The 12,310-nt window shown below is 33.0% G+C and overlaps 1 protein-coding gene across 3 annotated transcripts in view; it reads left to right on the forward strand.

The window, feature by feature from the left end:
• Positions 1-741: 741 nt before the first annotated feature.
• Positions 742-12,310, forward strand: part of Tsc1 (tuberous sclerosis 1 protein hamartin) — a 135,633-nt gene continuing 124,064 nt past the window's right edge. For 2 of the 3 annotated variants that reach the window (XM_074186658.1, XM_074186660.1), the window contains exons 1-4: positions 742-943; positions 1,052-1,231; positions 10,752-10,869; positions 10,925-11,069. In XM_074186658.1, coding sequence (XP_074042759.1) covers positions 1,144-1,231; positions 10,752-10,869; positions 10,925-11,069 — 351 coding nt within the window. In that variant the 5' untranslated portion in view covers positions 742-943; positions 1,052-1,143. The remainder of the gene's footprint in view (positions 944-1,051; positions 1,232-10,751; positions 10,870-10,924; positions 11,070-12,310) is intronic. The other variant, XM_074186659.1, reaches the window with a different exon arrangement.

Raw genomic sequence — 12,310 nt, forward strand, 5'->3', positions numbered from 1 at the left:
CGTGACCGTAAGTAATTTATTCCACCTATTCATCTGTTTCTCATATCTATAATGAATGCACCAAAAAACATTTCTCTCACAAATTCACAATTGAATAACTCAAAACACAAAAACCCCTAAACTGTCCGAGAAATGTCGTCATCGCCTATCCTGGTAAAAATCCAGTATCTTTGCAAGCTGTGTACGCCTTTGGATGTATTTTTTTTCATTTTGAGAATGTACTGCTTCGGAACTTTTAATGCAAGCCTAATCTTCGGTTGAACAATCATATTCGTCAAATTTAAGCAATAATGAAGCTAGAATGGTGAGTCCCGGTACAGTACCCTTTTATTTTTGTTTGTATGTGATGTAATAGAGAAATTCTGCATTCAAGATCTGATTCTATGAGTAACAATATGTGAATTTATTTTCGTGACTCTGTGGTCGTTCAAGATGTACTGCTGCTGTCTGTAGACACTAAAAGTATTTAGTATATTTGACAGTTGGCAGTGTTGACTGTTGGCCCTTGGCCATAGACCACAGATTGTTCCGTCAGAATCAATTTCTCTGGCTTTATTTCAGTAACAGAATATCACTTTGTGACGTTTAACATTACCAAGTTAGGCTTTAACCGAATTTGTTACATTTTGAAGAAATTTTTGCACTAGAGCATTTTCTCATGTTTCCTGTCACTTTTGATACGTCAACTGTCACTTTTAATATGAATCAGCTAGTGTTACCAATATCTCGTCGCGAAATGCTGCGTTTTGTGTTCGATTCATTCAAAAATTACGATTTTCTGTCAAATGTAACTTTTTTCGACATATCTGTTATAATTTTTTTCGAGTAGTAAGAACACTGGACAGCACTCTCAGCTCAGCAGTTCACTTTTTAGCCCGATTTTAGCGCTCGGTACAATAATTATTTCACTTTTCCATATAATCAAACAAATGTTGAATTCAAGGTAATTTTATTACCACGAATATGTTGTTAATGCCACTAGTCTTCTATGAAAATAATAACTACAATGAATTGAACAATTGTGGAAAAACTATATATTGGATTGTTTTAGGTTACATCAAAAACTAAAATGAGCAGCTAACCTCATAATTTCAAAAGATTTTAATACCAGCTCTGCTTAATTCCACTTCACATTTATTCATCATGACTGACATCTTCGAACGTCTAGAATCCAATGACAAACAAACTGTAGAATATGCAATAAACAGTATCAGAGAACAGTTTACAAAAGGTAAGAAGTACGAGATAACTACTAATTGTTCTTTAGTGAAAGCGGACAAGCACCGTGTCTTGAGTAGGAAAAATAGGAAGAGTCTAGGATGGAGTTGAGTATGTATTCTCACAAACTACACCTAATGATTGGATCTTCAAAAACTTCATTTTCAAAAATATCACGTTTCGCTAACACAGTAGCTTTTTTGTGGTGAATAACCTACGGATAGTTAATTCTATACTCTAATTTTTATATCAGTCAGTAAAGTATGTATTCATTTCCAAAGGCCCTTTGTTAGACAGGAACAGTTGGATATACTAAGAGAAACAGTACATTATCTTATTGGTCAAGAAAGCAATTTCCCTGTCATAGTGGATTTTAATAATAAGTTCCTTGATTTGGTTCATTTTGTAATTATTTTGTAATCTTACAAACTTCCTCTCATTCATTGGTGTTAATTCAGGATTGATATTGATATTTCCACGGCTACGTAGAAATCAAATTCTTTAAAAATTATTTTTTCTTCAACTGTTATTGAAAATCTTTTTGATAGAAACACTTCAATCAGGACACCTACCAAAAAATCATTTAGAAAAGTTCACACATGCAGTTCGTGCTATTGGTAATATTAAATCCCTGTGAAGTTACTGACGATGACGAAGTAGTATTCAGTCCAAGTGTAGAAAGTCCTTCATGACTAACGAGTAATTCTCCTTAAAATAACGTGAGTTGACGTATGTAGTTGTAACATATTCCTTGTAATCCAAAGATCGTGTGTTCAAATCCCATGGACCCTATAATTTTTTTTATTATCATCAGTAACGTTATACAAAAAAATGTGTATGATACATTTGTTAAAAGTGATTTTATTTTGCTCTTGAGTGTTCCACTTGCTGACGCTCGTTTTGCAATAATCCCCACTCACAAAATAAAATGCCACTTTCAACACTTGTAGGTAAAACGTGAATAACTATTTTTCCACATAAACGGCTTATTAAGAAAACTTGACGATTTAGGTATAGGGACATGTATATCATCTTGAAGCATTTTTCACCATCTTTCAATTTATCGAGTAATATACAGGGGGTTTCATTTGAAAGAATTAACTTTTGACTACTTTTATGCACAATGGAAATAATAGTAATTTTAGCACGCCCTGTATGATATAGAGTCGATTTCTTGGTGTTATTTGAATATTTCGAGTTTGTCCAAACTATCATCGAAATATCAACTTTTCATGAATTGAGAGTACTGATGAACTTAATTTCAATTAAGGCATGTTTTGGACCATATTTAGCACAATTTATTTTTTATCTCAAAAACAGGTAGAGATAGGTATAGGACATTATTAACAAAAAAGTATTAAAATACTAGAGCGATTCCAAAAAAGTATTAATATACGGGGTGTTCCATTTAAAAAAATATAATTGCTAGGACTTATTGATAGAAGTGGCAACGCCGCAATGCTGAAAATATTTTAGATCGATAGAACAGGTAAGGAAATGTGAGAGGTGAAATTTTCAGAAAAATCATGCTTTGCGTTTTCCAGAAACGTCTAACCTACCATCGATCGTGAGTCGATGTATATGAAGCAGTAGTATTTGTAACAAATAATAAATCAGAACTTTTCATTAACTGTGAAAAGGATCACATATACAACACAAGAACAAAAAATTATCTCAGAAATGAGAAATACATACATACAGAGACATGTCAAATATTTCGTTATAAACATTTACAATAAATTTTCACTCCTCTAAGAAATCTTCGAATTTCAACAATGAAATGTCGTTTGAAAAACTACCTTGTAGAAAAACACATAATAGATTGCAGGAATTCCCAAATGATAGTATTCAATTCACATATACTTCATTGTCTGAAGAATGAATTTTTATTGACAAAGCCTTGTGGGAAATATAAATAACATATAAATAAAATCACAAAAGTAAAATCACTAAAACTAAGTGATAACATGAACTGAAAAGAGACATGTAAATAACAGTAACCTAATAGTTCGATAATCGTAACAGGTGATTTCAATATCAATTACAATGACTGTGATTCTCTGGTTCATGAGTCACTGAAGAACTTACTTTTATCATTTGACTTGAGTATGCACGTTGATACGGATACTCGCATCTCTCGATTTTCTGCATCCTGCATCGACTATGTCTGTAGCAATATTGACAAGCAAAATGTTTCATGCACAGTTATTCCATCCGGATTATCTGATCATGAAGCAGTGATATGTTCTATTCTGTTAAAATCAACAAAAAAACAAACCATACATAAGTATGGTAGATTGTTCAGTCGTTCAAACTATGATAGGTTCTATCAAAACTGCCTTGAAATAGACTGGGTGAGCATACTCTCTGAATGTGACCCCTTTTTATCATTCCACAGTGCATTGTCTGATGTGTTCAATAAGTCGTTTCCAGAACAAATAATTAAAAATAAATGTAAAAAGCCATGGGTGACAAAAGGACTGAAAACATCCTCTAGAAACCTGCGCTCACTGCATTATATCAGAAAATTCACAAATGAAACATTTTTCTGGAACTATTTCAATGATTACAAAAAAGTATATCGATCCACTATCAGTCTAGCTAAGAGAATATATTACGGCAACAGAATGGGGAAATCGAAGAATAAAATTAAAGAAACTTGGTCAATTATAAGTGATATAAGAGGTAAAACAAAAAAGAAAAACTCTGAACTGTCACTTAATCCTAATATAATAAATGAGTTCTACTGTTCTATTGCTGAACAGTTGAGTAACACAATTCATGCTCCATATGATCCATTGATCAACTTAGAAAGTATAAAAATTCATGATAGTCTTATTTTATATGACACTGACCTTAATGAATTGTTCAAAACACTTCATGACATTAAAAATAAAAACACGGCCGGATATGATGATATTTCCGTTAAGATTCTCTTGAATTTACCACTCAATGCTCTAGAAACTTTGGTCGCCCTTATTAATACCTCATTCAGGACTGGCTCATTTCCTTCTTCCCTGAAGACTTCCGTTGTCATTCCACTACATAAAGGTGGTGATTTAGATAATCCCTCCAATCTGCGTCCTATCTCCTTAATACCGACTTTAGCAAAAATTATTGAGAAATTAGTCAAAGTACGTTTAGATGAATTCTTAAAACTGCACTGTATTATAAGCAAAAACCAGTTTGGGTTTCAAGAGGAAAAAGATACAAATGATGCTATCTTCTCTTTTTTTTATGAAATTTACTCTGAATTGAATGCTGGTGAAGTAGCCGCCGCAATTTTTTGCGATATTTCAAAGGCGTTCGATTGCGTTAATCATAACATTTTATTAAAAAAACTTCATAAATATGGATGCAGAGGTGTAACGAACACTTGGTTCGAATCGTACCTTTCAGGTCGGAGTCAAATGGTGAGGACAACGGAACTCTCGAAGAACAGGGCCATTGAATCTGGTGTACCACAGGGTTCTGTGTTAGGCCCTATTCTGTTTCTGTTATATATGAATGACATATCTATGATTAACATATCTGGTAGTTTCACTCTATTCGCGGATGATACTACAATATTGTGGAAAGAAAAAAACTCAATGGAGCTAATTAAAATAATATCATCCGACTTGAAGAAGGTGAAGAGCTGGTGCGATGCAAATTTACTCTCTCTAAATGCATCCAAAACAAATATAATATCATTCAAATGTTCGCTTGATGACATTTCAATAGACGCTAACGTATTACAAAATAAATTAAACACAAAATTTCTCGAATTTTGATGAGCATATTAAACAACTGAAGAGTAAGATCTCCTCAGGATGTTATGCAGTTAGAGTGGTTTCAAATGAGTTGGGTTTCCATGTCGCAAAGACCGTTTACCATGCACTTGTTGAATCTCGACTACGTTATGGAATACCTTTTTGGGGAGCATGCAACTCATCCCTCCTCTCTTCTGTATTAATATTACAGAAGAGGGCACTAAGATGTCTCTGTAAAGGTAAACCCAGAGAATCGTGCAGAAATTTGTTCACTGCCAAACAGTCATCGCACTTTTTATCTTAGAGACAGTTTGCCTTATTTATAAACATAAATCGAAGCTCAACTTTGCTTCTACTCCTTATGCTACACGCAATAGCAATTATACCTTTAGGCTTCCCATCCCAACTTCGAATTTAATCAAGGATTCCATATACTACAATGGTGGTAAATTGTTCAATCATTTACCATTAGAAATGAGATCGGCAAATTTAAGCAACGTTCATTTCAAAAAGGCGGTGAAGAACCTCCTTGTGGATAGACCCTATTATAGTTTGGAAGAATATCTTAGCGAATCCTTTTAATAATATATTACTAATATTTTTACTACTATTGTACCATCACTTTATACATGGTGGTATTTTATCTATACATTTTTAGAATTTTTTTTTATATTTACATTTATACATTTTTGGAACTTTTTTATGTTTACATTTATACTTTTTTAGTACTTTTTTTATATCAACATTGTATTTCTTGGACTTTGTCAATAAGATGCAAATCTTCGGACAATAAAGTATATTTTGATTTGATTTGATTTGATAAGAACATGGTCAATAAAATGAAATAAATCAATTTAAACTAAATTGAATGAAATCAATAAAATACCGTAGATATTGCAGTTAGTCATACTCAATTAAAATGACCATCATAGAATTCTGCTAAGCTATAATAAGGTCTCACAGAAAGCAAGTCTTTCAACTCTTTTTCAAGAGCGCTAAGGTCATTTATGATTCTTATAGCTTGAGGAAGGTAATTGAACATTTTGAGACCGTTGTTGTAAATAATGGAATCTTTAACTTGGGTCGAAGAAGGCAGCGGTAATTTGAAGCTGAATCTTTGCCTGGTTTGATACATTGGCTCGTCCAAGTTGTTAAACATGTTCCTATTTTTAAAGAGAGGCAGATTGTCTCAAATATAAATAAGGAGACCACAGTTAGGATTCTGTTAGAGACAAAAAAAGACCAACAAGAGTCCCTAGGCTTGGCTTTGCATATGCATCGTCATGCACGTTTTTTTAATCAGTAATACTGATTGAAGGCATGTGGTAGAACACACACCCCAAAAGCAAATACCATAACAAAGATGGGATTCAAAAAGGGAATGATAAACCATTCTAGCTACTGCAGATCCGAGCACAAATGCAGTTACTCGTATTGCATACATCCAAAGGAGAGCTTGGATTTCAATATATCAACATGTTTGTTGAATTTTAAATTATTGTCAATGAACAACCCAAGGAATTTATAAGTTGGTACGTTGTCAATTTGAATATTATTTAGATGTACGGCTGGAATCTGGCAAAGATAGGACACTACTTTTGTTTTTGATAAATTCAAGCTCAAGAGATTTAAGTCAAACCAGTGTTTCATTTTCGTGATGTCATTCTCAATAACTTCATACAACGTATGGTTAATGATAATAATAATACTTTATTTCCGTGTAGACAATATACATTGTATAGGAATAGTTAATAAAAGAAATAAAAATAAAGATAAAAACAGAGTATTAGAAACATACAAGTTGAAACAACACCTTAAAACTAAAATAATACCCTACTTATCTAATCTAAAAAATTCATTCAATGAATAAAAACATTGTTCAATTAGAAAACTCTTTAAATTTCTCTTAAACATCACATAATTATGTTCTTCACTTAAATGATCGGGCAGTTTGTCGAATATTTTTATTCCAATGTATTCTGGTGCAAATGAAGTTATTCTTAGTCTTGCGTATGGCACATGAAATCTATTTTTTGTTCTAGTGCCATAGTGATGAACATTTTTATTCATTTTGTTGTTGGGAGCATGCCATAAAATTGTGGTATCATCAGCAAATAAAGTAAATTTTCCTTGGATGTTAATAAACGAAAGGGTATTAATGTTAATTAAGAATGAAAGTGGTCCCAGTACTGAACCTTGTGGGAAGCCGCAAGTAACTTTACCTTCATTGGAGTATGAAGTGGTTTTGACCATCTGGATGCGAACTGCTAAGTATGACTCAAACCACTTAAGACTTGTTCCAGTTATACCGTATCTACAGAGTTTCCGTAAAAGAATTTTATGATTCACGCAATCAAATGCTTTGGCTATTTCTTGGGTGTTTCTCTCTTATTTATGTTGGAATAAACATTGTAAAGAAATGAAAGTATGGCATCGGAAGTGTTTTTTTGCTTTTGGAAACCAAACTGGCAATCACTTATTATTTTGTTTTCATTCAGAAAGCAAAGTGTGCTAACTATGTGAATGTTATTTATATATATATATATATATATATATATATATATATATATATATATATATATATATATATATATATATATATATATATATATACAGGGTGATTCACGGTGGATGGCACATTAGACGTTTCTGGTGAACCAGACAATGAATCACTTTGAAAATTTAATGGAGGGCATATTCGGACATTCTCTAGCCAACTAAAATATTTTCGACAATGCGGTGTTGCCGCTTCTATTAGAAAGCAGTAGCAACTTTGATTTTTCAAATGGAACACTCTGTATATAATATTATTTTTGGAATCTCCAACAATTGCCCGACAACTTTTCTTGTTATTTCCCTATACCTATCTGTTACCGTTTTCGAAATAAAAGTTAATTTCAATTTTTTTATTCGAAAATCATGACTTCTAAAAATGCCGATATCTTTTAGTTAAGAAGTACTATGATATCGAAATTTGGTTTGGAGTTAGGTGATACTTGGACACTTCCCACACGTCAGCCTAATCTCCGTTACTTCAATACAGGGTGGTAAAAAAATACAGTTTTTTCGTTTGCTTGAAAAAGTTGCTGAAATTTGATTATTTTAAATGGAACACCCTGTATATTATTGAAAATTCGGAAAGCTGCTGAAATTTGCTTTCTTTCTATGTATATCATACCTATACCTAACTAGTCAAGTTTCGGACTTATGAACATTTATTTGTGAAAATGTCCCTTCAAAATGGTATTTCCATTCGGTATTTGGTAAGCAGGCCATGATTACTATTTGACAGTAGCGTTGTGACATTCTCCTAATAATATCGACATTTTCGTCACTTCAGAAGTTGCAAATACCTTCAAAACGATGGAACAAAACTATTCAAACGAAGTTCTTATGAATTTGTTTATTATTTTTGGACAGTGTGACAAAATTATCAGCAGAACATGTAGAAAGTTCAATGAAATGTATCCGAATCTACCGCAAATGAACCTCAAGAAATTTATATGAATTCAGAACAATTTCAATGCATTTGGATCAACTTTAAAAGCACCAAGAAACTTGCCTCGACCCGTAACTTTCGAAGACAACCAGATTAATGTCTTAGCATATTTTCACGCATTTCCCGAGTCATCGATAAGAAGTGCTGAAGAAGATTTGGGTATAAAATATTCATCGGTTCAAAGAATCTTGCGAAGACATAAAATGCATGATTATAAATTCACCAAAATTCAAGCAATGAAGCTTCAAGATCCTCAACAGAGAGTAGAATTTTGTGAAATGTTGTTGACACACATTCAAGAAAATCCACTTTCTTTTAAATAAAATTATTAGGACTGATGAATCGAAATTTTCGAGAGAAGGGATTTTCAATAGAAAAAATCGTCATTATTGGTCCAGTGAAAATCCTCACGTCACAAAAGAAGCCGGATTTCAAGAAAAATTTAGTTTTAATGTCTTCTGCATGTTGATGGACAACAAATTGAGGTACGTGATATACGAGGAGTCATTAACATCCAGAAGCTACCTGAATATTTTGGAGAATACTGTAGACAGTTTCGTGGATAATCTGCCACTCGAAGATTATCGAAACTGTTGGTACCAACTAGACGGAGCTCCTGCACATTGCACAAGAGAAGTGAGCGCAGAACTGGATAGACTATTTGACGATCGGTGGATGAGGCGCTTGGGACCATGGAATTGGCCAGCGAGATCACCCGATCTTAATCCATTAGATTTTTATTTGTGGGGAATGTTTAAAGAAAAAGTTTACAAAATACCCGTGCGTTCGAGAGATGAATTGTTAGAAAGGATTGCCCAAACATTTGAAGATTTGGATACCAATGGAATCAGATCTGCCACCACGAAAGCAGTCAACACCCGCATTTTAAAGTGCTTGGAAGTGAACGTCCAGCGATTCGAACATATTTTGAAATATTCCACATGATTGTTTTACTTTTTTATAATTATTCATATCAATATTTCCAATTTCAAGTTTCTTGGTGCTTTTTTAAAGTTTATCCAAACATATGGAAATTGTTCTGAATTCGTATAAATTTCTTGAGGTTCATTGGCGGTAGATTCGGATACATTTCATTGAACTTTCTACATGTTCTGCTGATAATTTTGTCACACTGTCCAAAAATAATAAACAAATTCATAAGAACTTCGTTTAAATAGTTTTGTTCCATCGTTTTGAAGGTATTTGCAACTTCTGAAGTGACGAAAATGTCGATATTATTAGGAGAATGTCACAACGCTACTGTCAAATAGTAATCATGGCCTGCTTACCAAATACCGAATGGAAATACCATTCTGAAGGGACATTTTCACAAATAAATGTTCATAAGTCCGAAACTTGACTAGTTAGGTATAAATATGATATACATAGAAAGAAAGCAAATTTCAGCAGCTTTCCGAATTTTCAATAATATACAGGGTGTTCCATTTAAAATAATCAAATTTCAGCAACTTTTTCAAGCAAACGAAAAAACTGCATTTTTTTACCACCCTGTATTGAAGTAACGGAGATTAGGCTGACGTGTGGGAAGTGTCCAAGTATCACTTAACTCCAAACCAAATTTCGATATCATAGTACTTCTTAACTAAAAGATATCGGCATTTTTAGAAGTCATGATTTTCGAAGAAAAAAATTGAAATTAATTTTCATTTCGAAAACGGTAACAGATAGGTATAGGGAAATATCAAGAAAAGTTGTCGGGCAATTGTTGGAGATTCCAAAAATAATATTATATACAGAGTGTTCCATTTGAAAAATCAAAGTTGCTACTGCTTTCTAATAGAAGCGGCAACACCGCATTGTCGAAAATATTTTAGTTGGCTAGAGAATGTCCGAATATGCCCTCCATTAAATTTTCAAAGTGATCCGTTGTCTGGTTCACCAGAAACGTCTAATGTGCCATCCACCGTGAATCAGCCTGTATATATATGCCTGATTTAATGTTTTTGTATTGTCTTACAACTAAGTGTGTGACAATATTAGATGTTTATGCAAAACTTTTATTTGTTATTTATTACTGACATGTTCCATACTCCTCGGAGTTTATATTTGTACATTATATGTAACCGGAGCAAATAAATATCTATCTATCCATCTATATAATTTAGCATACGCTACTTTCTGCATTTGTAATTACAATTTATTAGATATTGTATAGTTGGGTCAGAAAAAAAACATTAGTTAGGAGATTTTTGTAGAGTTGAACTATTTTTTTCCAAAACGTATCCAGTATTGATGATAATTTATTTTATTTTTTTTTACAGTTAATGAATCATGGCTGTTAAACGGACTTTTCGAATATTATTTAAACTCAAGATCAGAACGTGCGATGGAGATACTGGTTAATATCAATGAACCCCATCACAACTATTTATTTGATCGGTGGGCTATTTGTTTCGAAGTATTTTTCATCGTAAAGCTGACTTTATTTTTTCAGATTATCAGATTCTATGAGAGGCTCAAAAATAGATACTAAAGTTCAGGCTCTCACTCTTTTTGGTTATGTCGCTCGTAGACAGCCCACGTGGCTTTATAAACTTCAAGAACATTGTCTCCTGAAAGATTTACTGAAATTACTGAAGGTAAGTTGCACCTTATCAATATTTTGAAAAGTTCGCAGGACAGTCCACTGTATAAACCGCTTCCAATCTGCTTCCCGGTGACGCGGCCGATGGGTGTTAACAGGTGTCCTCACACGGGAAAATCAGCATTCAAAAAAGATAAAGTTCATATACAGGGTGACTCAACAAGATTCCCTCGGTCCGTTGCTATCAGGAAAAACAATTTTTCGAATTGCTCGATTTTTTTTGCAGTCATATTGATAAATACTATCTTATAAAAGTATTTTCTCGCATACTGGGTAATTCAACTAAAGTTAAATTTTTTTAAATGGAACACCCAGTACATGAATACGTCATTCGATTCCTTTTTTTTTTTTGAGCTCTCTAAGGAATTTTTGTTTTCCAATTTCCATTCCGGCATTGCCAAGTTATTCCAGAAAAACCTATTTTGCAGACAATATTTTTCAATTCATCACCCGCATGTCTACAGCAATTAAATGGATTTTTTTTAGGAATAGTTAGTCAATATCATTATGATAATTACTGGAATCTCAACTTTCAGAAACATTAGGTTCGTTCCAACCAGCGTCAGAAACAGTTTCTGACAGTCAGGATTCTGCGCAGTAATGTGATTGCGTTCCATCGTGAGTTTCCAACCATTAGTAAACTATCAGTTTTCTGTTCCATCCAAGATTCAAACCTGTTCGAAATCTATCAGAATGGTTTGAGGATTATCTTCTAACCATCAATCTGACGCATGCGTATTCCGTATTACTGTTTCTGTTTTCTGTTCATGCAACGTACAAACAACATAACCTGCAAAAATTGTTATGAAATAAATTATGTATTTGCTGGCGCAGGAAAAATTGGGAATTCTTTAAGTGAACCTATAATATGAACATCTTTAATCACACAAATTAATTATTGCGGTGACCTCCCAGTTCCATGTTGATAAGTAAATAGAATAGAGATATAAAATACTGCAACCTTCTTTTACTCTCCAGAAATACACTTGAATAGATTTATTTTTAAAGAATTGAAGGAGTTATATTTTTAGGAGTGACATTCGTTGTGGAATGTTTGAAATACAAACTGAGTAGAGAAAAGTATCTTCTGTATAATTCAGTGTTCATACAGAAGTATTTGTTTCGAAAGAATTTTTTTTTCTTTCGTATAATTCAATGTTTATATGAAAGTAGCTGTTTCAGGAGGACATTCTTTCAGTTTGTGTCTGAAAGTTACTTCTTTGCATGATCTACACA

This window comes from Leptinotarsa decemlineata, unplaced genomic scaffold (genome assembly GCF_025532065.1).
Source record: "Leptinotarsa decemlineata unplaced genomic scaffold, Ldec_3_MD MMD2_P_RNA_scaffold_4, whole genome shotgun sequence".
In the NCBI taxonomy this organism is placed as follows: Eukaryota; Metazoa; Arthropoda; class Insecta; order Coleoptera; family Chrysomelidae; genus Leptinotarsa; species Leptinotarsa decemlineata.